Source organism: Ciconia boyciana, chromosome 9 (genome assembly GCF_034638445.1).
Source record: "Ciconia boyciana chromosome 9, ASM3463844v1, whole genome shotgun sequence".
Lineage (NCBI taxonomy): Eukaryota > Metazoa > Chordata > Aves > Ciconiiformes > Ciconiidae > Ciconia > Ciconia boyciana.
Window position 1 is genome coordinate 5,210,393 of NC_132942.1, and position 23,757 is coordinate 5,234,149.

Below are 23,757 nucleotides of genomic sequence, written 5' to 3' on the forward strand. Positions count from 1 at the left end.
GCAGGAGAAAGTAAGATTGAGGGCATGAAATACTTGAATAGAAGTTTAACTGAACTTGGTATTAAATTTTTGAAGTCTCATGAAGAAATTTATTATTCACTACATATGAACTGTTTTACTCATGAAACAGTAGTTATTCTTCTGAAGAAAGACTGAGTCCTGCGAGAGAACCTCAAAGTAATATCCACTGTTGAATCATCCTTAAGCAACATACTTAAAGAATATCTCAGTTATTCACAAAAAAACTCTCCAGTATGCAGAAAACTCCAGTTCTGGACTTACTGTCAAGTCGTGCCTCAGACTGAATTCCAAAGGAAGTCTTCGGGGTTTGTGGCATTTTGCAGACTTGTTGGTGAAAACAAGAGAAAGCATCATCCAGGGTGCAGTTTTAAAGACTGACCTGAGAGGGAGTGAATGAGGCAGTCTTCTTGGAAGCTACGGCATAGAAGAAGCTGAAAGCCTATTCTTGCTCCATCAAAATCAAGAGAAATATTGTTAGGGAATGCCAGGAGGATACAGGGGTCTTGTGCCTGTTTGAGCAGCCATAGGGTATAACTGAGCTGATGTGGGTCATGGATTGCAGCACTCAGGTAATGGCAGAGAATTGGTGTAAGTAGGAATGCACATGTGCATGGTAAAAGGTGGTTCTCGACACATCTGGCATTACAGACAAGCAAAAAAGAAATATAATGACTTCATTATGAATGGCATTTTACAGATCCTGACATGTTTGATTGGCTGGACTATAGAGCGAAATCATTTCAAGTCTGATTTACCATTAATTAATCTACTTCTGTTCCACTTACACCGTGCATTCAATCCTGTTTTCTATTGCAGTTTAAAAGCGTGGATTCGAATTTCCCCAGTCAATGCAGTTTAAACCAAATGACCACTTTGCAAAATTTATTTTAGAGATGTTAGTTTGGCACTGGGAAGGCCATTCCGCATGGTGCCGAGGCCAGGAGCGGAGGCGAGAGTGCTCCAAGCTCCTGCCCGGCACTGCGCTGGCATGATGGCATTGCAAGTTGGAGGGCAAATACAGTATCCCTCAGAGCATTTGACTGACCTTAGGTTTCTGTGGTGTCTAGAGTTGTCTTTGTATTTCGAAGTACACAAATCTGAGTAAGGAAAACAGCCCTAGGGGGTATTTTCTTTAATATTTTTTTTTTCCCTGTGACTTGTTGACTGTGAAGCTCAGTGTACCTGTACAGAAGGCATGATGAGGGTGCCAGGAAGGCACAGGAATGGGTGTTTGTAGTCCAGAATTCCAGCCTTGGCTTCCTAAAGATGTCATGTGCCCCAATAAATATTTAATAAGTATCAGGTTTGCACAATAAGACTACATTACTCATTTCTTGGACAACTGAATCCTTTTTTTTTCACCCACTTGATATAATCAGTAGTCAAAGCTGTGTTTATGTGTGCAGTTTTGACTGGAGATACATTTATGAAATACTCTGAACATACGGATAACCTGTCATGTATGAGGTATTGGCTAAACAACACTTACTTGTTATGCACTGCAGTTCTCTTTTTTTTCCTTTGCAAAACTGACTTTCAAAGGACAAGACAGCTACTTGGCAGAAGGAAAGAAAAGATACTGCCTGCTTTTAATTCTGAAAGATGATATGATTATCGGTACACTCCTTCTCAGAAAACATTTGTGAAGACAGGTTATTGAAAAGAAGGTTATTATGGTCTCCCATGTTGCTGTAGTTGCCTAATAATAATATTTTGACAAAAATTATGTCTGATGAAAATCAGCTGATGACAAGTCAACAGGGGATGCAGGAACAGCATCTCCCATCCTGTGTGAAAGAAGTATCTCCATCACTTCTAACACGTATCTAGGTGCCCAACTCCTGTTGAAATTAGTGCATCATGGAAATTTCTTTATCTTTATGGATCTAAATTCACAAAATAAGAAATGGTTCATGCCCATCTAGAGCTACTTCATTCCTGAATATTTATTACCTATAAAATTTGTTTTCTTCCTACCCTCACGCTGCTTCAGGCAACATCTCCTGATGGGGACTTGTTACAGGCAGGATGATGGAATTTGTTCTACTCTTGCTTCTGTTGTGATTTTTCTCTGATAAAAGACTTTGTTTGTGAGTAACAGCCAAGGAACAACAGCGGCACGAGATGCTCCTTATAGAAAAGATGGCATGGTGGGCTCAAAAATCCTATCACTCTATGATTTTTGTCTTAACTTGCAAAGATAAGATAGTTTACAATGAGTAAAATACAATGTTAATTTAAGTGAGAAAATAAAGTGATAAGCTCTTTCAATAATGTAAGCCACTTTACAGTTAATATTGCAGTCGTCCATTTATTTTACATTAATTGTTGGTTTTTTTCTTTAAGACTTGATTTTTCCTTTCCTGGACTCAGCCTTAGTGGGATAGTGATCTTCATATTTTTATCTTTAATAGGAAAATCTCTCAAACTCTTCCAGCATTACAGAAAAATGGGAAAATCTTCCTCCCCCCCCACCCCCCGCTAAAAAACTTTCCACTTAGAAAAAGATATAATGTCCTGTTTGTAACTTCAGGGTTATTTCTGACCCAAAAAACCCCTGTGAGAACAAATAAATACTCACCACAGCCATGAGACATCAGCAAGTTCATTGCAGTCATTGGAGCAGTGAGTTTAACTTGGGAAGACAAGCTGTGGGACTCAATTGTTCTTCAGTAAGGTGGAAGGAGGAATATTATAATGTGCAGTGAATTGGAGAAGACATATTGTGGCTTGCCCTGTGAAGGATGTCTGCCTCTATGGCATAAAATCTTGCTCTGTATTCCAAGAAATGTCATTTAAAATGTAGAATGAGTGCACAGCAGGAATAATAAAATTGTCTGAGCATGTGAATTTTAAGCACTAAACATGATACAGAAACAAGAATATTTTTTCTGACAGAAACTGGTGACTAATGCAGCTTCCTTCCTTAAAAATATTTACTTCAGCTAGACATTAATCTCTTGGCAGAAATTTCTAGAAAAATTAGATATTTCTCAGTAAAAATTTATAAGGAAATAAATGTTTTACCTAGCTAACAAAATGGAATTGACAACCTTCAGAGGTGGCTAAGTCTCATTTGCAGTAGAACTAGTGCGACATAACAATTTTCTTTTTTATGTATATAAATAAGTATATATATTTCCTATTACTGTGATAATAGCCTTATACTAAGCCAAATGTGGTTATAAATTATTCCTAGCATCTTGTTCGAGTAGTATGTCTAGGCAAGTATGTCCCTCCTCCCCATCTGTCTGACTGATATTTTTCTCTGAAATCCTAAAAGGTGAAAACATTTAAGTTAAATAGTCGCATAGCTCTCACAATTGAGAACCTGCGGGTAGCTCTCTGTATTGCTTCTTCCATCACAAATCACATCAGCTGCTGAGGAAGTACTTGAGTACAACTTATAATTCATAATGACTTACATTTTCTTTTTAACTTGCATCCTTTTCCCTAACCTTCTCTTTTACTTCAGAGCTCTTAATGAGAAGGCCTTTACAACCATAAACAATGTTTTTTCTAATCGACTATCTGCTGAAAGGTTTTTCGCTGGTGCTCTTGATTCAGACTGGTCCTTTGTTCTTTTCCTAGCTTGCACAGACAAAGAATTGAGGAATCTCGCTTCGCGACTAAAAGACTGGTTCGGTGCTCTTCACGAGGACGCGAATCGTGTCATCAAACCAACGAGCTCGGAGACGGCACAAGGCAGTAAGCAAACACCTTTCCCATTGAACACTGAGGGCTGTAGGCAGCTTTGCAGCCTGAGAGAGCGTTCAGCTGAGCACAGCTGTTAGTGCCACCATGTCATGTCAAGCAGGTGCCAGCAAGGAGAGTAAGCAGATACGCGGGAGACCTGATCCTGCAAATAAATAGCTGCACCGTTTTCTAAAGGAGCTGCAGTCGTTCTGTGCTCTCTCTGGCCCAAACCGCTCTAAAAACTGGCAGTCAGAGACAGAGAGACCTTTACAAGTTAATCAGGCAGATAACTGTGTCTGAAAGCCATGGAGGTCACATCTATACTAGTAAATAAAACTGCTCAGGGACTTTTCTCAAGCCCTGAGGTTAACTAGCATGACATAGTTCATGTCTGTACAGTTAAACTCCATGACCCTCCAAATCAGTGTGGCTGCATCCAAATCACTTCTTGGGGATGGACCGCGGTGTATTCTTACCTCCCAGTTTATGGCCAAGCATTATCTGACCCAATGTCAGTGGCGTGAGCCAAAAACAAGGCATACAAGCATAAGGAAAATTATGCCAATGTTGGAAAGGACTCACTTAGATTTTATTTTGCAATTTCTTGCTAACACCGTATATAAGAGAAAGAATAATAAAAGTGTCCGCATTGAAGCCACAGAGCTGGAATAGTTAAATGGTGTGGAAAGCTGGAACCTGTGGTGTCCCAGGTATTTAATAACACCATCTTTGCTTCCTTTGATGTTTGGGTTTTTTTAAGAAAGGAAGAAAATGAACAGTTTAGAGGACATTTACTCTCTGTGGGTTTAGCCAACATGACTGATTTTGATGTCATTTACCCACGAGGGAGGGGAAAGATTCAGATAACAGCATCAAAAGAGGTCATGTTCATCAGAGAGCAGATGCGAATTTATTTTCTGTAAGGACTCATTAATCCTTTTAAATAGTATGTCCCAAAACACGTGGGCCCCTGGGTTGCAAAGTAGGATGCACAAGTTTTATCTAGGTGTGTGACTCACCTTGACTTCACTGCCCTGATTCTCTGGTACAAGCTGTCTAAAGCCAGGCTCGTACACACAGAATTTAAAGGGTTCAGTCAACTGCTCCTTTTTACGGCTCTTTTGACCGCAGTGCCTAGTTTCCCTGTAGTGTGAGGCTGGAGAGGCTAAACATGCAGTAGAGCAGACCCAGCACATCAGGATGGACGTTTTCTGTTGGTCCATGTCTCCACAGCCACTCTTCTTTTGTGCTACTTCTGAGCTTGTGTAGCAACAGATTGCCTCTTCCTAAAGAGACAGAATATACCACAGGCTATATTGCTCAAAACTATAGTAAAACCTCATTAGTGCCAAGTAATTGTATCTTAAAACTATGTGGTGAAACAAGCCATGTTCTGTGTAAATGATCTTTTTCATATGTCCCTTACTTTCCATAGTGTTTACAACAAAGTCAGTATCTTTAAAACCGTTATGTCCTACTTATTTCTTAAACAGTACTCCAAAAAAGGATATTATCATGCAGAGGAAGCCGAACCATAGTGCAAAAAGACAACTGGATGTACAGCTAATCATGGCTTCAAGATGTGAATTCATTTCAGACCCCATGACAGAAAACACCAGAGACTTAAAACTTTGTCTGAAGTCCTTTAGGCCCAGAACCACATGAAATCTCATTTTATCAGATTGTCAAAAAGATGTTTTTCATGCAGATGACCTGTGAGCTGCTCATGAGGGCCTTACCAACGGCCAAAGACCAAATTTATTCCTAAAGGTGTTGGGTCTTTTTTTTTGCTGAAGCAATTTCAGTGAGAAAAACATTCCTGGTAATTCTGCAGTGTTTGCTCTGATTCACAGAGGAGCTGTTATCTCTTTTTAGTTTAGTTTGATTCCTGGCAGCTTTTATATGAAAGGCTGCCTTGATGATCTTAAACACTTGATCTCGACAATGTTCATTTTTAGACTGTTGACTTAGTTTGGCACATTTTCTTATTTTCTTATATGTCAGTTAAAAAAAAAAAAAAGAAAGAAACTTTATGAGTTAAGATGCCTAACTCATTTTTGAATGCCACAAAACTTGGGCTTGTTTTTCTTTTTAAGAGTTTGCAACAGTATTCATGAATTAATCTGCATGTGCCAAATTCTGCAGCTCCAATTCTCTCTGGTAGCACTGAAAATACACACAGAGTAAGGACGGCAGTATTTGGCTTCCTCCGACTTCAAACATTTGTAAAAATGAAAGACATCTTAACCAGGTCTCAGAATTCAAAGCAAAGTTCATATACCCAAGCTGAAAAAAAGAATTTGTGTGAATCCTGGCAAACAGGACACACACAGCTCTGGAAATACACTCTGATGTACACATTGCCCTTTTTTTATTGCTCTGCGTGTGTTGCCCTCCTCACCAGGCTGATCACTTCATTAAACTGAACTGGTTTGGTTATGCCTGTAGAGTCTTAAAAGGCATGCACATCCTCAAAGTAATCCGTTTTGGGTATGCCCCTGTGGCAATAAAAGGAACAGATGGTGGGATGCGATGACTACGATGCCTCGGACACATCAGCTGTCTAGAGAAGGTGTTCCAGCAGAGATTTCTCTGTGCTACATTAAATTTTCAAGATGTTTCTGTGAGTGTAAATAAGCTTTTTGAGTGTATTAAGTTCACCCCCAAGTGAAGGAAAAAAAGTACACTTTTTTTTTTTTTTTAACTCTCTCGAAAGGAAAAGGATGAGGGCAAGTCGTTGTGTTTGAAATCTCAAACCATCATTCGACGAACTATCTGCCAGATCCCAGCAAAGCACCATAGGCCAGGAACTTTGTCTTCTGCAGGCTTGGTACAATTGTAATCTCCTCAATAAATAATATAAGCAACTCAGGGACATGCTTTGACATAAGGAAATAATAAAACTAATTAGGTAGTGAGATCAGGTTCAAATTGCTCCTGAGCCTGTCAATAATTCATAACATTCCCATATTGTATCTTGATAGTCTCTTTGGTTGGAATGGGAGTTGTTTTTCTTTTACTAGAGGTCTGTGCAATATAAAGGATTTTTTCTGGGGAACATTTCTTCTCCTTCCTTTATTTTAAGTGATGGGGGAAATTAGGTTAATTATTCCCCTGTTAATTTAATTGTAGTATACTTTAATAAAATAAAACTGGCTCATGTAAGTCAACTCTTGAAGGGGGAAAATAATTTTATGTGCCATAAAGGTGTGTTTATTTTTAATTAGGATTTTCACTTAAAGACTTTTTTTAATTTAATTCCATTTAATTCAGAGGAGGTGGAGCATTTTACATATTAATGGGATATGAGACTTTTACATGTAGGTCACCGGTTTGATTTCCTTCCAGATCTGTAGTGAATGAAAGTTGTTAGGATGCTGAACAGCTGTCAGTCGGAATGAGAAACACGATGGTCTCAATCCAGGTCCTTGTGAGCAGGTGTCCAACTGAGAGCAACCACCACCCCAACTGACATTAATTGGCATCTGTGTTGGCAGCCTCTGCCAAGGAGCCAAGAACAGGAGGGATGCGGAGCCTGCACCTTTCTCTTGCCTCTCCCCATAGGCACTGCAGCGCTGAGCTGATTGATACACAGAAAAATGCAGAAAAGTTCTCACTGAGGTTACTGTTATTCCGGGTCTGTTGTGCTAGAAGTCCAGCCTATTAACCAAGCACTTAATTCATTACAGAATTTCAGTGTGTGGTTTATTTCATCCAGCATATCGCATCATATTTGTAAGCAAGTATATCAAAAGACTCCAAAAAGGAGTTAATTCATTCGGCATCTCTTGGCCTCAGCAAGTTGACTTCCCAGTGAAGGTAAGTGAGCTCCGAGAACCGTTTTCCATCAGCTGCCCTGGTTACGCCGTAAGTCAGAGCCTGCCCTGCGCACTCGGGGCACGCTTTGCTTTCATTCCTGTTGCTGGGTGCCGAGAGCATCCGAGAGCATGCTGGTTTTGGACTGCAAATGTTGTTGCAAAAGGTGATTTACGGGCAGTAGCTTTTACCAGGAGACAATATGAAGTGGAGGTAGATACTACCATTCACCTTCAACCACACATTGAGGGATGATTAAAGAATTAACCTTTTCACTGATAATAACCATCTAGCTAAGGGCTTTCCGTCACACCTACCACTGTAATATTTAAAGACTTCCAGACCATGCTGTCTAATAAACCAGTACTGCTTAATAATACGGCCTCTTAACAAACCTAATCTGGAACTCTGGTCACAACAGTGAAAGCACCCTTGTTTATAAGAAATTACAATCAAAAACTCTTCAACTAATGTAATTAACTGTCTTTGTAAGTGACCTTTCATGATTGTGTCTCGCATCCAAGCCCTGATGGTGTGTCACAGAGCAGCTTCGTATTCACATCAGTCACTATCTTGTGATCTGCTCAGACAGATCAGTACTGAGGGCACGCTGCTGTTGTATCTCTGAACGCGTGTTGGACACACAGATAAAGACTTCCCAGCAGGGAGGAAAACAAGACTTAGAAATAATCCACAGACAGTGTCAGGGGCAAGCTCATGCCAGGATTTCCTCCTCCCTGTGTTGATCCTTGCCAGTTAGTAGGTGACCTTTAGAGACCCACAGAGCTGAGCAACATGTACCGTACTCAACTGGTTGTACAACAGACCTTGTAGTTATTCACCATAGCAGCGGTAAGTGCCACGACAGGGCGTAAGGACCGTCACCAGAGAGGGCTTCTGTGCAGGAAAAGAGCAGCCAACAGAATCCAGCTGTTTTTTCCCCTGGAAACTGTTAAACTGGGATAGCTGAAGCATGTACCGATCCCTGCTCCAGCGTGCAATTGAATGATCCACCCCTGCCTGTTTGACTACTTTTAACCTGCCCCGTGGAGGGGAATCAGGCACAGCGCACACCCGCACAAGGCATGACTGCGTGTCCTGCTCCTTGGTGCTTTGTAAAGGCAAAGTCAAGGATTCTTAAATCCTTTCACTTAACAAGAGATTGCACAGTGACCAAATCCTGCTTGCCTTCTTCAGATGAATAAAATAATTGAAGTCAATAGTCCTAATTGCTTCAGCAAGGCAAGCAGGCTTCCTCCCTACATCTATTCACATGGCCTTTTTCTTTTTCACTGTGCTCAAACTCAATTAAATAATGTTAGAGGAGATAACAGCACAAAAATGTGATGAAATGTTCAGCGTGATCTCTCTCTTCCCTGCCTGAGCTGCCTCTAGCCCTGAGGAAATGGTGTTACCTTCTTCCTTTCTTAGAGAAACATGTATTATGAACGACATAAACCTTCCCATTAGTTAACCCTTCCGATTGTTCCTCCATGTCACTGACAACCTTCAGCTGCAGTTGCACACAAAAAGCACAGCTTCCAGCATAAAGCACTGCCCTCCTTTGGATTAACACTTAAAATAGCAGGTAGGCTCCAGAGCTTGGACAAACTGTCAGCGTGATTCCAGCAACATCTTAGGTTTCACTTTAACAGAGCAGCATCCTGAAATGGGACTTGACACTTACAGCAAATAAGGCTAAGCTTGACCTCTTTCAAGGAAAGATGCAGCAAAAGGAAAAAGCCCATCAGGCTTCGCCACGTGGCCCATAGCAGAATGAATAGTGCACAGGCAGGTTATCGCTCGCAGCTGGAACAGCGTGAGCACGAGGTGCCCAGGGTACGTGGCTCAGGTACGCTCTGTGCCTGTGAATCCCCAGCCAATGTATGCATGTTTCTGAGCCCTTGTTGACAGCAATATCCTTATTATCAACTTTATTAGCTCTAAATTACAAATATACTTTCTTGCATCATAGATAACTTGGAAGTTAGTCCCTGTTTGTACCAAGCATTGAAAATACAGTGACAGCATGGATTTATAATGCCCTATCTTGTTTGTGAAAGAAGGCAATGCCACTGTTTTTGTGGAGACTGCAGAATACTGGAACATGCATCTCATATACATTGTGGGTATCTATATGCATGGCTTGGTCTTTCTGTGATACCACTGCTGCTGCAGTCTTTTAAGGATTTGAGCTATTAAAATGAATGATGATGATGGTTTCCAAAGCGCTGGAAGAGCAGAATCCTGTATTGCTGCACAGTCCTGGAGGCCACAAGAACGAATCGTGCTGGTATGGCATACAAGAGCACGTGCAGCTCTCTGGAGCTCCCAGCTGAAGCAGTGCCAGTCTTCAGCGTGGTGCAAGCAAAAGAGACGCTTCGTCCCTTCTCTCCCCCTGCCTCCCCCCAGCAGCTCACAGTCCAGAGCAAAGCATTTTGTTGTCCACCGCAGGAGGCAGGGCTTTGCAGAGTGAAAAGCTGGGATGAGAGGTGGAACTTGAGAGCACACTAGGAAAGATTTTGATCAGGGAACTAGAAACGGGTCTGGGAAACAGGATTTAAGTTGCGTTCAGGCTCAGTCTAGTTTGAAAATACGGTGGATGCAGCCTTTTCTCATCATGTTTCAGTTTCTTGGAAGAAGGCCAACCCACTTGGTCTGTGGAGAGGAAAAAAAAAAAGAGTGAGAATTTTTTGAGTAGAAATAACTTTGAATTACAGTAATCAGCTATGAATCTCAGCCCTCCCCACCCCACAGGTCCTAAAGAGTGTGAGTAGTGCTCTAGTCTGTAGCCGTGCTTGGGTTTTAGGCTTTACACAATCAGTTCAGTCTTAGAATTCTGTTCTGCTTTGGGCAAGTGAGGGTAATGTTCAGAGTCCAGCCAAAAAAATGATAAATGCTTCAGCTTAGCAACGATTCCTGTGCAGTGAGCGTGCTGGGGTTCAGTTGGGGATATTTGCCTATCTTCTTACAGGATTTGACACCAGCATTCTACCAATCTGTAAGGATTCCTTAGGCTGGATGTTCAACAAACTTGACATGAACTACGACCTGCTGCTGGATCCCTCAGAGATCAGTGCCATTTATCTGGATAAGTATGAGCCATGCGTCAAGCCTCTCTTCAACTCTTGCGACTCCTTCAAAGACGGAAAGCTTTCAAACAATGAGTGGTGCTACTGCTTCCAGAAGCCAGGCGGTGAGTTCGGCAATTTGCAGTACAAAGAGAAGTTGTTTGGGTTTCCCTGTGTTTCAGGTTTGATTGATCTACTTACAGGGGTAGTTTGGTAATTGGCACTCAGCTGTGTTAAAAAGCTCTTTTCTCCAGCCTTGGTGTGAAAGGGCATAGTGTAACAATGTTTAATGTCACAGATGAGCTGTATTAATACCCCTTGATCATTAAAACAAACAAAGAAGTAGTAAGTGTCAGTGCACACAGTCTAGAAAGAAGCTCTATTGCTGATAGAAAGCTCAAGAACTTACTCTTTTATTAATGCAGAAATTAGTCAATTAGCAAGTGATAAGTTGGAGAGTTGGCATTATGTCAGTTTGGTGAAAAGAGAGGAAGAATGGTTTAACAATGAAAATGGCCCCCAAACACTATTCTCAACTACAGTGTGTTGCAATTTTTTTTTTAATTAGTGGAGCTAATGACATATATTTGTTTTGCAGTACGGTACCAGCATATGGGCTTCTTTCATTCCCAGGTGTACAGAAGTCTACATTTCATGTCAGTAGTGAAGCCAGTCATTACAGAGTCTGTCCCGTACCATCTGGAAACTGATTCTCGTACATTATATTTTAGGTCTTCCTTGCCAGAATGAAATGAATAGAATTCAAAAGCTAAGTAGAGGGAAGAGTCTGTTGGGTAAGTTCGATTACTTGCTATTCATTTACTCAACTAATTAAAGCTTCTGTGATTATTGTAACTTTATATGCAGTAATGGTTTTTCAATTAGAGACTAATGTTTTGAGTCGGAATATGCACCACAGAATGTAGGCCTGACACTATGAAATTAAACAAATAATGAGATAGCAACATACTGAACAGGTGTCAGCATGGCAACGGGTTCAGAACTAATTTACAGCTCTCCAGAAATGCAAAGCCTTGTCTGCACAGAGCTTAATACTGCCTTCATCACCTCGTAGGTCAGAATAAGTACAGAGGCTGCTCGATACTCAAGCCTCCCATTTTTGAAGGGTGACTGAAGGTGCCACAGTGCATAGCCAGTGGGTTCGTGTCTTCTTCCAGTTCTGGTGCAATGCATGTATTCCTTGGGGTTCATTTTTGACTAATCACCCTTAAAAATATTTCAGCGTATTCCTGAAAACAGGAATTCATATCATCTCATTTCAGGCAGCCCTGCAGGATGCTCCGTGCTGTAAGATGCGATAATGCCTGCCCCTCTCTCTATTGACTGTTGGGAGCCTGAATTGATTCATAACTTACACTGCTCTGATGGATTTCTAAAATTAGGTGAAATAAATCCCCATATGGCATTTTCCCATTTAATTGCTAAAAAATCAGATTGTTGAACTGAGTAAATTTAAGGTAACTAATTCCATACCCTAAAGTCACGCAGTGTTATGTAGCCTAGCGTTTATGCGGTGGTATCTTAAATGAAACTTCTGTCCTAGTGCATTTGTGTCCGTAGATCCAAGTCACATCAGGCGTATCAGTACGGACTAAAGTCTCTGTTTACAGCAAGCACTGCATTCCACCCTTGGAGAGTCTGGCTTACCTCAGACCCAGGCTGTCAGGCCCATCATTCAAAACCCACGTCAGGTTCTTACAGCATCACTAGCTGCAGCACAGACCATGCACGTCAGCTCTGCTGAAATGCTTCTCAGACTGCAGTCTGCTTCTCAGGTTGCTCCCAGATTTTAGTCTGATGTTTCTGGGTACTCATTAGCAGACCCTACAAACAGAGCTTCTGCAAAGCTCATCTTTGCCAAACCCTGCCATTCCCAGACGCCACTGCTGTTTGGACTCAAGGTTCAGGTGCCTTAGGAACAATCGCAACCTGGATTCTTTGGTTTAAAATAAGAGTAAACATTCCCAAAGGCCACAGGGACTATGGATTAGTTCCATCATCCTTTCATAGCAAGTTCACATGAAGATTAAGATGTTTCAGAGTTACAGCTCCTGCTGTTCGTAGCTGTGGGAGCAAAGGGAGGATTGATCGCTCGGTTGTATGTGTGCTCCATTCAGTAAATATTTTGCATTTGTGTTCGAATGCGTGTTGTGGCAGAGGAAGTCACAGTGTTCTCTGTCTCATGGGTGTCATGATTTTCAAAGCCACCTAAAAGAATAAGAAGCCCGGTTCCTAATAGGTAGCTTTGGCTATCCCATATTTATTTTATGCTTTGCTGTTATTTGCTATATATATGTCATCTAGGTTGAAACATAAGTGGTTTGTTCCGGTGTGCAGGGGAAAATGATGGCTATATTGCAGGTGGTACAACATGCAGGCAGTTGTAGCACGTCACTGGGATCTGATCGCAATAGCAGGAGTAAAATGACAAAGTAAAAGCAGTAAGAATGGTCCCTTACCACAAATAACTTCTAGTCAACTGTATTAAAAAAAAAGAAGGATGAAAGTGGCTAAGCTCAACAAATCAAGAAGTGTCAGGCATAGGTTGTTCCACAAGCTAGAAAATTATAATATAGAGAGGAACTCTTGGCTTCGCCTACCTTGAAAAGTCTGCCTGCATAATGGCACCTGTCTGTGAGATTTTAATCTGATCTCATAGCTATTTATAGAGGGGAAAACATTGTCCTTTCTCTTCACTGACTGAAAAATCATGCAGATGGAAACCAAAACATACACGTGACAAAAAAGATTCTTGTAGCAACAGTAAAGATTGAAAAGAGAGATTAATATTTTCAGAGAAACTAGCCTTTAATTGTGCTCTTTCCTTCTCTCTCCCTGACGTATAGAGCACAGCATTTACAGTCTGGATGCATGAAGAAGATTTCTGTTAACATGTATCCATTGATAAAAAATGATGACTTTTGATATTTTGTTCTCTATATATTTTTCAAAACACATGACAGTTGCAACAAAGTACTTCAAAGCCATTGCCATTAGATGTGTTGAATTTGGAGGCTTTCAAATAGAGTCTAGCATCCCAGGGGACTGAATTAAAAAGTAAACAGCACTATTCATCTTTTCCTACGAGATTTATCTAGAGTACAATTAACTGCAGAGAGTGTACTTTTAGAGCATACAACTGTGCAGCCTGATAATGCTTCTCCCACATCACTAAGGTAATAAACTTCTGCTCCCGTCACTATTTTCTTCTGTATCAGCCCTGTGAATTCAGCTAACATAATAGCTAATATGGGGAGCTGTGTGCCAGCTAGCACTTAATTCTGTCAGGCTTTTACCTGTGTGCTTCACTATCTTTAGCATATAATTATTCTCCCCATGTCCTCTGAGGGAGGGGAGTATTATATAGATAAGGAAATGATGCAAAGAAAAAAAAGAGATATAGGTCTGGATCCATAAAGAGGATATAGATGCAACAGTGCTGTTCAAGTTGGCATGGAATAATTAAATACTCCGTGGGACAGAGATGGGGGAAGCAGGATTCACTAGCCTGAGGCAGTCCAGTGGGGAGTGACTAATATTTTGTAGTGCTTAATAGTAAAGCTGGTCCACCAGCGGTCCTCTCCACGCTTGTGGGGAAGCACCGTCTGTACAAGAACCTCTGGAGAGGAAATTGAACTCCTTTCTCCTTCCAAACCCTGCGGATGTTCTCTGACGCCAAACAAATGGAGTGAAATGTTCCCACTAAATGGGCTGTCTGGATGCCATGCTCCAGAATAGCAGAGCTTGTAGCCAGAGCTTGCTTCTAATGAACGCAGGGACTGATTTATGGAGGATTTACAGGACAAATCATCACGCTGTACAACACTTGCTCCCAGTGACTCTCCATCCTCACCAGATTATCACCTGCACCTGACACGTTGGAGAGGGCATGCTGTAATCTTCCCACTGATGGCTGGCGAATACTGTGACATTAGTATGCATAGCTAAATATTTAAAGCTCCAGTGTTACATACAAATTGGCACAAATGTCCCATGCAGAAGGAAAAGTACCTTCTACTCTTCACTGTGACCCAAAGTGTGAATCCTTTCCACACAGTTATGTTGCCAGTGAGCCTGGGCCATAATTTATTTTTAAATCTACAGCTTTTACAGGCAGTGTGGAACATTTTAATACCTTACAAGAAACACAGTGAAACTGTGCAAAAGGGCCTGTTTCAAAGAAGGGAAAGGTTGCATTGCCCAAGGAAAAGAGAAAGCATGAGACAGTTTAAAATGCGGAGGCCGTTCTCTGCTCGCCCTGTAATGCCACTGAGGTTCCCCCTTTGATTCTTCCCTGGAGCCAGATGCTCATCTGATACGACGGGGGAGCTCTAGTGACACGGGTACAGCTATGCTGATTTCCACCAGCTCAAAATCAGCACCTGAGCACTTTTCCCAAGGTTGTGTATGGTCTGATAAACCCCTGGAGTGCTTAACAGAGAGAGGACATGAGCATAAATATGAAAAAAAAACTTAATCGATATTGAAATACAGGATTTCAATCCTTTATGAAGGATATATCCTTATAAAGTGAGCATTAACTTACAAAAACCTGCAAAGGCGAGTACATATACATGGTTATTAAAACCGTTTTTTTGTAAATAGTGAAAATGAGTCTTTGGTAGTCATCACTATGCTTACATTTGTACGTTAACGTAATGGTGGTACCTGTCAGCAAACCTGCTATAAGATCATGCTTTGAAGTTATTTAAAATACTCTTCCTAATGGATGTGAAGTGATCTCCAAAACTGACCCGATATACAAGGATTTCTGCAGATGTTCAAAGGTTTCTGTTCTCATCTTCCAGACCTACATTAGCGGCACTCAAACATCAGACAGGATCTGCAGCGCGATGAGTTTGGAAATGCAAGGATTCACTTTATATAGATGCGCGTGTGTGTGTGTGTGTGCGTGAGATTGACTGACTTCCACTTTTATGTCTTTTATATAGGAAATTTTGTGACATTTGGGCAGCACCTTCTCATTCATTTTTTCTGTGAGAAATGTAGTAGAAATAGCCCCTTTGACACATGAACTGTCTGAAGAGATGCTATACACATGGAACTAGTTAAAAAACTTACTGCCTGACCAGTAAATCACTGGTATCTTTGACAAAGGAGAAAAATACTTTCTCAAAAATCATTTGAGACAAGAAATTTGGGGGCAAGGGTGGGTTTCTGCCATGTATCAAATTGAAGCAATTGGCAAAGAAGGGAAAATGACTGTACTGACCTCCCCTGGGAATAAAGCTAACTCATCTCAAAGGACAAGAGGGCTTTTCATATTGAAGTACATTTGCTGTATCTGCTGAAAATGGTGGGAACAATAAAATGGGTTTCTCCTGAGAGTTTCCGTGTCTGCAGAAGCCAGAATGAACCACGCTCTACCAGGCTGAACTATACTGGTTTTATTGTGAGACAAATCTTGGGCTTCAAATCCAAACTTATTGACCTCAAATCCTGTTGTCCCTCTCTGTAAAGCTTATGCATTACTTCCCCTTTTATACATGGGAACTCTCAGTAAGTCGGAAGTTGTGCTTGAGATTAGTATGAATAGCAAGCAGATGGCAGATACCTTCCAGGGATAATTACAGTGTTGTGGAAAGACTTAGATGATAAACACTGAAGGAGTGCAAATGGAAAGGAAATGCAGAATTAATGAAGTTGGGGTAATAATGCAGTTGAGAAGAAAAGTTTAAAACCAGAGTTGAATCTGAAAGGGGCTCTGGGGGAATATTAATCATTCGGGGACAGACTGAACCTATCTCTAGTACCGTATGCCATCACCCTCCATGTGCTATATATGCACGAACAGTGAAGCACTGTGCAGTGACCAGGGTGGCTGAAAATAGTTAATCGTATATAATTTCTGCTCCCTTTTAGGCACCAGATAATCACATGTATTTTCTTGCCAATGTTGTAAAGATCTTCATGTAAATAAGCGGCAAGTTCATAACACTCTATATACCTGCTTGCTCCTACAGAGGCTTGCATTACTGCTTATACCTTATATTTTATTCAGGTGCTTTCATCCCACGGTGCAATGAAGAAGGTTATTACAAAGCCACTCAGTGCCATGGCAGCACAGGACAGTGCTGGTGTGTTGATAAGTACGGGAATGAGATAGCCGGCTCAAGAAAGCAAGGGACAGTTAGTTGTGGTGAGTAATGATGTGCTTTCCTCAGATGACAAAGGCATTAAGACTGTTGTAAGCCCTGCCATTGCTGTACGATGGAGTACGATAACAAAAGCGACAACAGGGAAACATGACTACCAGTGTTCAAAGTGCTCCTGTATTTTCCTATTCAGACGACAAATGGGGCCCTTACATACGTATTGGTCCTTTGGACTGGGGAGGTGCAGCAGGAGTTAACAGGCAATAACCACTGATAAGAAAATATTTTTGCTAGCACCCTGGAAAACGTAGTGATTGATATTAAAATCAAGGCTATGAGGTTACTATGCACGGTTAGTAAATATATTGTTCTGTATACTCTGGAACGCACGTTTACTGGGACTTCTTGAATAATGTCTTTCCAAACAAAGAAACGCCTAAATGTGTAAAATTGTCTAAATTAGCAACAAAGCCCAGTAAAATTGCTGACAGGACAATATTATGTAGATATGTGAAATCACCAATTAGCTGTTATACCTAGGCAAGCCAGATTTCAGCCATATTCCTTCAGAGTCCTTCAATGATGGCTGTGGATGTGGCTTTCTTCCTCGAGAAGGAACAGAAGAAGCAGAGACCTAGAAGGTCTGAGATGCCCAGAATCACATCACGGATGTCAGGCTCAATAGCTACATTTGCAAAGCATGGTTTATGCACTCAAATAAAATCAATTTGTGGAATATTTTTAGCCTGGTTTACGGAGTTGTGATGGGATGAAAGTATTTACAAACGAGTAATGATTTTTCTGGCCTGCATGCATGTGAACTGAGACGCTCCAGTGGAGTCTCTAAGAGGAGGGCAATGCATAGATTTTTATGCAAGTAAATTTTTTAGAGTAAATTGTTATATATTTATGACAGTTCAGGATGAAAATTTAAATTTAGAGGTTGTTTCATGAATAGCTGAACCAATGAATTTTTAAAAGTAACATTGCAAATGACAGTGGCTTGAATGACAAGGCTAGTGATGAACGAGAGATTTGGTGTCATGTGAGGGAATGACCTTTCCTGCTCACCTGTTTCAGAAGAAGAGCAAGAAACCTCAGGGGATTTTGGCAGTGGTGGATCTGTTGTATTGTTGGATGATTTGGAAGAGGAACCTGAAGCAGGAAAAAAATATAAAGAAGGGAAACTGAAGATTCATGTAAGAGCAGCTAATGAAGATGATGAAGATGAAGATGATGATAAGGATGATGAAATTGGTTATATATGGTAGTGCCCATCATAACGAGGACTCACGTTTTGCACAATATTGCAAGTCACATCATATCTCTGCAATTGTATTGAGAGTACCTGGCACAAATATTCCCTCTTTACTGAGTTTAATTTTGTATGGTCTATTTAATTTGGAAGACAACTTTTTTTTCCAGCAAGGACTGTTTGGAATACAGCTTTTGTTCAGTTGGTTTGGGGGATTTTTGTTCTATCCACAGGGGCAATGAATTTTGGTTCAAAAACATTTCATGTCTTAATCCTCACTTGCACAGCTTACGAAATATATCCTGTGAAAGAAGAATTGCAGAAGGAGCTCAACAAACAAATACATGGCTTAGAAGCCCTTCTCATGTTAGAGAATTTGTGTCATAAATTGTTACCTGGATCATATCAGAAACAGTTGTTTTTCTTTCACGAAGAAGGAAAAGTAGGTGCCTCATTTTCTAGTCCATATTTGTTATGTTCCAATAAAGAGTAAGTCTCTTTGGATGGTGACTTCTGACTGCCCAGCACCAGGGGTTTAATCCAGAAAGAAACCCACTGGCGGGATTTTCTCTTCCTTACATTCTCCGAGAATGAGTCCAACAGGCTTAGTCCAGCCCACACTGAAGGCAGAGCTCCCACCAGAGCGCAGATCAGCTCACTGACACTGGTTATTTGGTTAAGGACCATGGCCTTGATCTTAAGAGATGCTGGGAACCTGCAGCTCTCATGGACCAAGCCCTACAGGCAGGGAACAGAGTCCCTCTGCCTTTCAAAGTGTTTAAGGAAAGAGTGCTTTGTGAATCTGTAGCATCTTAACCACCTCCATAGCTGTTCCTCAGCTTCTGTCTGAACTCGTTTGCACCAAGAATTGCACTAACATCACACAGGCAGCCTCTGCTTCCCGCTCACACACTATGGATCTGCCTGTTCTTCATTTACTCTTAGCAATTCCTCATTCCAACGTCATAAGGCTGTCAAAGACACTAACCATCAAAAGTAATGAGCTGTTGTTTCTTTAATTTAAATAGTTAATATTTATTTAGCCTGTTTAAAGAACCACTTTAGGTGGTCATGTTTCAAAAGCATAACCCCTTTGCTCAGTGTGACAAGCTGCACACTCATAATACACACACGTAAAAGAGAATAATATTAAAATACAATCTGTGATTCCCTCAGCATCTCCCATATATTCATAGCTCTTCAACTGTATCACAGCATGTTGACATTAAATTATTTGCTGTGTCCTTTCCCATTGTGGGTCTCTGATGCAGTAATGTACTGTCGTGACCTTTCATTATTTTTGCTGTTTTCAGAAACAGTGAGAGGTACCTTAACCCCACTCTTGCATTAGGATGCAGATATAAGTATTTTAGCACTGCCTGTGATTTGCCCATGAGTTATTTTGCAGGATGAAAAATGTGCTTGTTACACAGAAAACTAATTAGATCAATGTTCTTTTTTTCCCCGGAGTTAGTGTTGGATATAGAGGTGGAGACGGTACGGAGTCAAAACGTGGCTGGTTACATATTCACGCGAAAGCAGGAAAACACCATGCTGGTTGGCAGACGTCAGTTTTTTAGGGGCACTGGCCCAAGGGCTGTGGTCCTCAGCCATCTCCAAAGTCAGTGCCCACTGCAGAGCCTGGCAGGGCTCGGCAGCCCCTCTCCCCCTCTGCGTAGGAGCTTTGCTTTCAGACATGGTCAGAAGAGCGATACGGAAGAGGAACTCCTTTCAGACACTATGTGTTGCAGGGGCTCAGTTGTTTTCTCCTCTTTCGTTTCCTATTTATCTAGATCAATGACCTGAGAACAAAGAGCAAGGCTGCATAGTTGTTATTAATGCAGAAGGATGTGTAAAGTCGTGAGGGATTTGTTGTGTGTTGTTTCACGCCCCCGCATCCTCCCAAAAATCTGCCATTGCAGTCATTTGCAAAAGGCCTGCAATCCGCCCTGCCTCAAATCCCTTTGGTTTTCCTATAGCTTTTGAAAATTTATTTTAAATTCATTGTCCGCGAGCTGCGCAGCACACACACACACACACAGGCGCACGCTTTTTCTACTTGCCTTTCATAGAAGATGATGCTGACTTGCAAGAGGCACAGATACAACCAGCATTTCTGTTTCCCTAAATACTATGATTTTGTGAGAAGCGATTGAACACTATCAGTAGCTTGCTACTCAAACATTGTGGCTGGTTCCCTTCTGGTATTTTATTAATTAAACCCATACTCTCTGGGTCTAGCTCTGCTATCCTGTGCAAGACCCACCGAAGGCACAGAGTTGCCATTTCACTCTGACATAAAACTGAGGTCCACAATCAGTAGAGTTATGCTTATCCTTCTGACTGGACTCATTCTCCCCACACAACTAGTTTTGTTCTGCAGTCCTGAGTCCCTTTGCAACAGCTTATGCTGGAACTATCATTACTTCAAAGGCCACGTAGTCAATCCCTTCTCCTGCCCAGCGTCTCACCAGGGTAAAGCTGGTCTAACCAAGCCCTTGCAGGCAGCTCCAGGGTCCAAGGTTGCAGCCCTTCTGTGTCACATGCAAACGTGCAAGATGGTTAAATAAAAGCAGTTAAATAAGCCTCTAAAAGTGAATGGGGACATCCTTCAGTTTACACGAGCAGACATGCCACCACCACCCATTTCTCAACACCATTGATCCTCTCCTAGCTGTAATCTCTCACATGCAACTATTCCAAATCAGAGCTGGCAGGTTTTGTATCTTTCTCTTAAACTATAAAACAATTACTGTCTCTCAGCCTCACCAACTCGAACGTGCTGTGGGGCCCAGTCAAATGGCTCTGTGCCCAGCACAGCCAGGCAAGAGGGCAGATGCCTTGGCTGGTTCAGCTGACCTCGGGTAGCACATTTCCCTTCACACAGAAGCAAACAAATAAACAAGGGAAAAAAAAAAAAAAACCAGCACCACACACACATACACACACGCATGCATTGGAAAAAATGCTATTTTATTGAGTAGTTCAGTTGGGTACGACTACAAGAGAGTTTAAAGAGAGTAGCGTCAAATCACAAAGTGTCACAGCCTAGTCAGGAACAGGGCAGACAGGCTGTCGTGCGTGGAAGGGCAGCTCAGACTATGGCTTGCTTTAAAAGCAGGTTCCCAAATATTACAAAGCTATTTAGCAAAGCTCTTTTGTGATCCACTGGCATCCTCCAGTGGTTGGGGGAATCTGCAGCCTATATATATGTGTGTGTCTGTGTACATACATTTATACACATATATGTGTGTGCATATATGTGTGTGTGTCCAGTTTGCAAAGATGCATTAAGAAAATGTTTTAGTTCTTTAAAAGAAACCAGCGATTCTTCCAAGAACCAGTGCTCTTCCAGGTCAAGCCCCTTCCCTTCTTCATGCTTCGTAAAGGATTTCTTCCAGCTTAATTTAATTTCTTTCTTTTTCTTTTATTTTTGCAAAGCAGGACTTCCCATCTGCATCAAGTCATTGACCTTCCAAACATTTCCTCATTGTGAAAAATGGAATCAGAGTTGTCCCATTCTTTTAGAGACACAAACCAATTTTTAATCTCATTTTCTTTTCATATTAGAGACTATGAAATACTGTTAGGTATTGCTTTATGTTTCAAGGTGTCCTTTTAACTACTGTGGTTAAATCAAAATCTCCTTGAGTTCAGATTTCAGCACAGTTGGGTTTTTTGGGTCATTACTGGCCTTTGCTGTGAACACAAAGAATCCTTTTCCTTTTCTTTGCCTTTTTTTAAGCTATTCTTTACTATTATTTTAAATCATTTGAAGTGTTTATTTAATATTTATTCTACAGTGTATATTGAAAAATGTAAAGTTTATATTTAAAACAACACTGTTTGTTAGTGAATGCTTCTCTTTGCTTCTCCAGCCTAGTCTGTTAGTCTCAGTGTACATTCTGGCATGGGAAATATTTTGATATTAGAAGTTTTGTAGCATTTTTCCCCTCAAGCAGCAACTGACATAGATCTAAGGTCACCACTTGATACAGACCACCAGATCGCTCAAGCTTAGCTTCTTACGTTTGTTGGCTTTTATTGCAGTCCCTTCTGTATGCCATTCAAGTTCCTTTAATACATAGACTGCTTTGTACAGTTACTACACATCAAAAAGCCCTTTCTACAGTAGGTGGGTTTTGGTCTTTTTATACTTTTCTCAATGCTGTTGATGTCCGTTACTGTTAAATGTGTAGATCTGTACGAAGAGATCCAAATATTATGTGTTTCAGTTTGATGTCCCTACTGTAGATGGATGTAGACTATCATAGTAAGTAGAATTGCATAGTAAATTCTGAATGCTTTTTCCATAAGGAGTTGTGGAATGTGAGCATTTTGCTATCTTTGGTTAACTGTAAATGCTTAACTGTAGTCTGAAATAGTTGCATTTTTGTCTGTCTCAATAAATTTTAATTTGTCTGCGACTCCTTATTGCCTGTCCTGAATTTTATTAAACTTTGGGGATCAAAAATACTGCAGTACCTTGAGTCAGCATTTAATCAAGCATGGAAATGGATGGTCTTTTATATTTGGTTTATACCTTATACCTCTGTTCAATGTCAGCTGTAATCTGTGAAGTTAATGTAAGGTCTCTAGAAAGCTATATTTTAAAAGCCAAAATGAAACCAAACTGAAAGTAATAACTTTACCAAAATCAGAACTTTTCAAATTACATTAAAATGTATTTTTAACTAGCAGGGACGGGGACGGGGGGGGGAAGCTTTCATTTTTATTTCCTCCCCAGTTTGCAAATTGTGATGTTTCTCTGTCTCTTCTGAAGGTATCCAGGGCAATTCTGTAAAGACAGGCACATTCTACAGTGGCCATTATCTACAGTATAAATGAAGACAAAATTATATTGAATACAATTGGTGGGAAGCCATCCTCACTTAGAAATACCTGGTTTTCTGTCTCTATTATTACCTTAGAGCTCCTCTCTAATATTATTAACTAATTTAAACAGCTGACATTATTACAGTGCTAATTACAGAGTTTAAAATGTTATTTCATCACCTTTCCTCTGTATGTGCAATATTAAAGAACCACATGAAAGCATGGAACCTATTTTCAAACATTTGTGCAATTATCGTCTCAGCAGGTAATACATTTATAACTTCTCTGTCCGTACACCGTTGGCTGAGTTGTGTCATCTAGGGTCAGAACCTGCCTTAAATTTCTGTTAAATCGACTGCATTCATTAGTTTATTTTTATTGGGGGTACCACACATTGCTTCCAGTGTGTTGCCTTACCTGACTCTGAGAACAAATGGGTTTTCCCTTTCCAAAACCACTCGGAGACTCTTTGAAGTCTTTGATCTTCCATGTTTAAGGGATTCAGCTGCACCAGATGTCGGATGCTGGGGCACTGAGGGCTGGAAGGCAAGCAAACCAAATCCCAAGCTTAAGAGTGTATGAGTTGCAAATGAGATTTTGGTTGTCGGGAAGGGTTAATGATTAGCGTTTTCTTTTTTTTTTTTTAATATCCCTTCTAGATTCAAAACTGCAGGCGTTTTGCAAGCTTTGTTTTGTATTACATGTGCATAGCTACACACACACACACTCCCCTCTTTTCTATATACAAATGTGTATATATATATATGATCATAACGTGTGTGTGTGTGTGTGTGTATACACACAGTATTTATGTGTGTGTGTATATATACACACACTGTTATGATCACCTGCCCTGAGAAGTGTTGGTCAAGGCCAAAAAGTGCCAGAGTATTTTGGGGGAGCGAGGGAGCCTGGGGACCGAACC

General features: G+C 40.9%; 1 protein-coding gene across 2 annotated transcripts in view; it reads left to right on the plus strand.

Annotated features, from left to right (window-relative positions):
- The window catches only part of SPOCK1 (SPARC (osteonectin), cwcv and kazal like domains proteoglycan 1), a 336,819-nt gene extending 315,900 nt beyond the window's left edge, over window positions 1-20,919 (plus strand). For both annotated transcript variants that reach the window (XM_072872906.1, XM_072872907.1), the window contains exons 7-11: window positions 3,613-3,729; window positions 10,508-10,729; window positions 11,336-11,398; window positions 16,648-16,785; window positions 17,822-20,919. In XM_072872906.1, coding sequence (XP_072729007.1) covers window positions 3,613-3,729; window positions 10,508-10,729; window positions 11,336-11,398; window positions 16,648-16,785; window positions 17,822-18,012 — 731 coding nt within the window. In that variant the 3' untranslated portion in view covers window positions 18,013-20,919. The remainder of the gene's footprint in view (window positions 1-3,612; window positions 3,730-10,507; window positions 10,730-11,335; window positions 11,399-16,647; window positions 16,786-17,821) is intronic.
- Window positions 20,920-23,757: the final 2,838 nt, after the last annotated feature.